At 38.4% G+C, this 5,613-nt stretch overlaps 1 protein-coding gene across 1 annotated transcript in view; it reads left to right on the forward strand.

Moving 5' to 3' along the window:
* The first annotated feature begins 898 nt into the window (after nt 1-898).
* LOC102206865 (solute carrier family 43 member 3-like) overlaps nt 899-5,613 on the forward strand; it is an 8,917-nt gene continuing 4,202 nt past the window's right edge. The window contains exons 1-6 of the mRNA XM_005737406.1: nt 899-960; nt 2,098-2,341; nt 2,445-2,574; nt 4,044-4,090; nt 5,205-5,281; nt 5,393-5,601. Coding sequence (XP_005737463.1) covers nt 2,161-2,341; nt 2,445-2,574; nt 4,044-4,090; nt 5,205-5,281; nt 5,393-5,601 — 644 coding nt within the window. The 5' untranslated portion in view covers nt 899-960; nt 2,098-2,160. The remainder of the gene's footprint in view (nt 961-2,097; nt 2,342-2,444; nt 2,575-4,043; nt 4,091-5,204; nt 5,282-5,392; nt 5,602-5,613) is intronic.

A 5,613-nucleotide genomic window follows, 5' to 3' on the forward strand; every position in this document is an offset into this window, starting at 1 on the left:
AGAGAAAGCCTTGATAAAGGCAGTGAGTTACATTCAATAGCAGGAAGTGAAAATATGAGTGGACGCAAGTGTGAGAGGCATTTCATATTTAACTTTTATTAAAACACTTATATTCATTTTAAGTTAAAATTCAGAAAAACTCACAGGGTGGAATAGCAGTGATGAGCTTCTTGTAGTAGATCTTCAGGAAAATTTCACCACATCAACAGTATAATATAACCACACTGGGCGGTGTAGCCCAGTGTGGTTATATTAAATATAAGAGAAAGAGAGAACTTTAAGAAATTAATACAGCCACTACAGTGACCATCAAAACGGTGAAAAATATTGCCGTAAACAGCTTATTTTGCAACACCACGAGACAAACAATAGCGTAAAATGAAACGATAGACGTTTTTATATCGTCACCCGATATATATCGCTATATCGAACAGCCTTACTCATTAATTTAAAAAAATACTTGGAATATCATATGTTTATTCCTTTGTTTGGCTGTACCCACCAAAATTGCACAGGAAATGTTTGAAAATTACACCATAAGATGAGTGCTGACCTTTATTTTTCATAGCCACAGGGCATGTTAAAAAGTGTGAAATATGTATTAATAGCAGATTATATTTGAGTAAGGGCATTCTGAAAGAAAATGGGTTTTCTTGTTTTACCTGCAGTAAGATCCTAAGGCTGATTTTTATTTAAAACGAGCTCCAAATGAAGCAGGGAGAAAACCTGTCAACAGGCTGGACTGCATGTCCGTTAGATTAGTTTAGAACTCATAATTAGACTGATACTGGAATCAGTGTGTAAACGTGGTTTCCCGCCCTGTGTCCGTCTGTCTGGGATTAAAGCTGCATCTATAAACAGAGAGAGTAAAGCTCTCTGCCCATTAAACGCTGCTTATCGGGTGCAAGATGCATCATGGCCCCACAGAGTCTCATGTGTGGATTACCCAGAGGTTATGGGGTAAGCATTGTTTCTTACCTTTTTCATGAGGGTTAGCGCTTAGAAGCATGTTTTGTTGGAGTTCTACTAAAATGAGTTAATTATTTGCCTCTGCATAGAAAACTGGACGTATATTTGTGTTTTATACAAGTATTTATGCTATTAAACCTCACACTGTGATAAATTTCTTGAATAATCGTGTTTTAATGGTCACATTTGGAGCGTTCTTGTCTGTGTAGTGCCATATGTCATTACGTAGATTATCGGGATTAATCGGGATTAATCTGGATTACAGCCACCACCCCTTGGTGATAACTGTTGCCCTGTCTGTAGTCTCTGCGCTTTGCAGAATGAGTTTAACTTGAGGAGAATATAAATGGACCATATACACCATGCAAATAAACTCACTGGGAAACATTAAGGTAAAAGTGTGTTCATCACAGTGTTATTGTAGTCAGTTTTATTTAACAAAAGTATGGAACTGTTTTAAGGAAAAGTGGAGTTATTGCTAATCTGGTTATTAATTAGTAAATATGTAAGAAAAATTGTGTATGTTTCTGTTCTGTGTCCTGTGTACTGTTTGTTTGTATATGTGTCTTTTTGGCTGCTGTTACAACCAAATTTCCCCTTGTGGGACAATTAAAGGATTATTCTATTCTATTCTATTCTATTCTATTCTATTCTATTCTAATGAGTTAAGATGAAATTTTTTGTGTGCAGCTACTATTTGTTTGTATGTAAAATCTTAACCTACGGGGTTCAAGTTAGTATAGATGCCACACTGTGGTTCCCTCTCATGTGGTGGTTCTGAACCTGCTGCGGCAGGTGGGGCATGGAGCACCAAGTAACAAATATGAAGTGAAACTAAGATGAATGTGTGGAAGGCCTTTAGGGAAAATAAAGCAAATGAGAGAGCCAGTGCTGCCGTGATTGTGTACATTGCAACATTTCACATTGCACAATGAATTTTGATGAACATTCAGTATTTCTATGAGAAAATGTTAACTTTATTTTTTATCATCTTTAGCCTTCAGTTCATATACTGCCCATGCTCACACAGATGTTGCGTTCGTGATCACTTCTTGAACAGTTTTTGCTGTATTTCAGGCATGTAAAACTGAAAAAGTAAACCTGTTATTTTTTTATTCCATGGTTTAGGAACAGAGATCTGTCTAGAAGCTCTGTTTGACCTTTGTGTGAGCTGGAAAGACGAAGTGAAAAATGCAGGGAACTGTAGTTGGTTACAGCCTGCGCTACTGGCTGACCCTGATCACGGGGTTGCTGGAGTGTCTGTTATTTGCCGGCCTGGTGTTTGGCCATGCCTCCCTGGTGTTTGTGCTGAAGAAAGAGGAATACTTTGGTTGGCTGTGTGTCAACACTAACAGCACAACGGATAGTAAAGGTGAGCAACTCTGGAGTTTAGATTGGACAGGACACTCATCCAGGACACCACAGAAGCAGGTTTCAGATATATTTGTGTGTGTTTCTGTTGGTTTTTCTTCCAGACTGTAGTGGTCAGGATGAGCAGTTCTCGCTGGTTTTTACTGTGGCCTCCTTCCTCAACAACTTCCTGACTCTATTAAATGGCTACATATTTGATCACTGTGGCACACTGCTGACCAGACTGCTGGCAATGTAAGTCAGTGCTGAAATATGTCTGGGCTGCAGACCCAAACACACAGTTGTTAACTATTTCTTGCTGTTTGCCCAAAATGTTGTTAATCAACAATATTTTATAAGTAAACTATGATACCTTTGTAGGTCAGACCTCCAGCAGAATAAAAAAAAACCTTGTCTGCCAATTAGTTTCAGCAAAGAAACACAAAAAATCTGAGATTAGTTAAGATTAGTACATGGTAAAACAAGGCACAGAGATTAGACTGAAACAGAACCCACCTCATTCAACCCCAAAATATATTTGACAGTTTCTAGTATCAGTACTAATACTTGGTAATGTTAATGGTTTAATCTGGTTCAGAGTCCGGGTCAATAGGTAACACTTTATTTATTTTCTTTTTTAGTAAATGAACTTTTTCTCTGCACAGGTTACAAAAAAATGTCCAAAAAAACTCAGTTATGTTTATATACCACGAAATCACACAATCACATACTATAGCTGCCCCAAGGCGCGTACTATGAAATCATCTACCTCACAATATTCAAATAATCCATCTCCCATGAGAAAACATTCGTTATTCCAAACCTGTTATGTTAATCATTGCTGGAACACTTAGCAATGCAGATTTGCTTTAGAGCTTTGGTGTAACACGTTATCACTTAAGTTTCTTATTTACTGCAGTGATCAGGAGAGTATGAGATTATATTGTGAGATTTAGGTTAGAGAATCTCAGTAATTAATTTTAATGAGATCATTTATAGAAAATTTGGTAAAATATGCAGTTATTCAGTCAAATTCATCTTTTACTTCCTGTCAGATGATTTATACTCAAACATGTGGAGAGACGCAGAGAAAGTCTGTAACTTTGTAAAACATGCGCAACAAGAATTATTACACAATTTAGAAATTAATGAGTGTTGAGTCACTACTTAATTCTCAGTACCAGATTATATTGTTCTAATGTTAATGGAAATTGTGCCAGATTATTTCTTTAGTCAGTGTTCATTTGAAGAGCAATTTATTCAGATTACAAAATATAAGATTTGGTACAGACCAACAAGCCTTTTCAAGGTCAACTTTTGCTATATATACAAAAACTACTTACACAAAACTCAGTTGTTTTGTGTATTTATGCTGCTGTTTTTAACTATGCTGCCCCCTGATTGGTACTTGTTTTTCAGCATTAAGCTGCATCTAGACTTTTCTGTTAAGTTTTTCACTCTCTTCCACGTTTCATCGTCCTGTCGAGAGAGGCTACATGCATGAGCTTATGTGGTATCTGAGGGGAGAATGGACAGTTTGAGTGGATTCAGAAAACCTTGCCAGCTGTTAACGCTCAAGGCGACTTCGCTGCAGGCCAAAATCACCCTCAGGCCACCAACCAATGTCTCAATGCTCCCTCATAGGAACTCTGCTCCTCGTAGCTGATATCTGATGGTAAAAACAGAAACTTTTATGTGTCCTGATGATACTTTTCCCTCTCCAGAGCCCTTTTTAGTGGCGGTACATTGCTGGTGGCCCTCTCTAGCCCAGGTAGGTGCACAGGTTACAATTATTAGAAAACACATATTTATGAGTCTTTTTTTTGTTTGTTTTTATTAGATTCACCTTTCACCTCTGTCTCATAATTTCCACCTTTTCCATAATCCCTTCGTTGTGGGAATTTCGTGTTCTGGTCACATTGTGTTGGGTTTATTTGAATACCTGAAAGCTTATTCTGTGTGCTGAAGTGTAGAAATTGAACACCCTAGCTATTGTGACAACACCATTTTAGCTAATTAGCAGTTAGTAGTATAACTTGCATGTGCTAGCCAGTGTTGGCCTCACATTTCATATTCTTGTGGACAAACCTGTGAAAGAATCACCTTTGTTTTTTAAAAAAAGAGCAGCTGTGTTGGCTTTCTCATCTTAAGCACAAAGCAGGTTTCATCTCCTCAGCTACTGCTCGGTTCATACCAAACACGAATGACAGAAAACAGGTAAAAGCTGTTTTCACTACATGCCTGATGACGTAGTCACTGTAACACCCCTCGTATATGATGAATCCCAGTAAAATAATCACAATCACTGTGAGAATTATGCACACCTGTGCATAATTCTGGTCATTAACATATTTAACGCGTGTTCTTTATTTTCCAGTATAGCCATTGGCATTTGATTTCAGTCTCATTTATATCGTATCACAACAGCAGTTATCTTAAGGCGCAATGTGAATACTCTACAATATTAGAGAGAAAGCTTAACGAATCAGGCTGTCGCCTGTTTACAGGCAAGAGTTCCCTTTTAATGGGAAAAGTCCTCCGGCAGAAACAGGCTCAGCCTCGATGTTTGTGGAATAGGGGGAGAAGAGAAGAGAGAGAGAATGAGGGCACAGAGAGACCACGAACAACAAAACGCCCCATCAGCCTGACCTATAGAAAGTTTAAAGGTTCAGGGTCACTGAATCCATCCCTGACTGTAACCCTTTACTGCCGCTGGGGAAAGCAAAAAGTTTGTTTTCAAACATGATTATTCAGCATTTTAACTGCTCGTCAGCACTTCTGCTGCTCTGCTGCTCTCTACACCGTGACTCTGGAGTTTTAACTCTAACTACCTTTAATATTGTGCAACATCACATTCCTAATGTTTGTATTTCTGTGTCTTGTAGAATTTTCAAATCTGCTTTACCCCGCCCTGTCTCTCCTTGCTGTGGGTGGAGTCCTACTGCTCATAACTAACATGCAGGTAACTACACCTGTAGAAAGTTTCTGTTCCTAAACAGAAATACACTTGAGCCACTTCTAAACTTTCAAACATATTTTGTCCTGATGATCCGTGTATCTGTGTGACGGAAAGGTGGGCAACCTGTTCCCTGCTCATCGCTCCACCATCATCACCTTCTACAATGGTGCCTTTGACTCCTCCTCTGCTGTGCTTCTCATCGTTAAGGTGGGACTGATAATTGCTACACTCATATTTGTCACACACATTAGATGGATAAAACAACACTGTCCCCACACTAGTGCCACTACTACTTTACTGAAGTGCAGTTTTATTCTTATTTGGCAAAAAAAAAA

Source organism: Pundamilia nyererei, unplaced genomic scaffold, assembly GCF_000239375.1.
Source record: "Pundamilia nyererei isolate P.nyererei 1_Seehausen unplaced genomic scaffold, PunNye1.0 scaffold00075, whole genome shotgun sequence".
Taxonomy (NCBI): Eukaryota; Metazoa; Chordata; class Actinopteri; order Cichliformes; family Cichlidae; genus Pundamilia; species Pundamilia nyererei.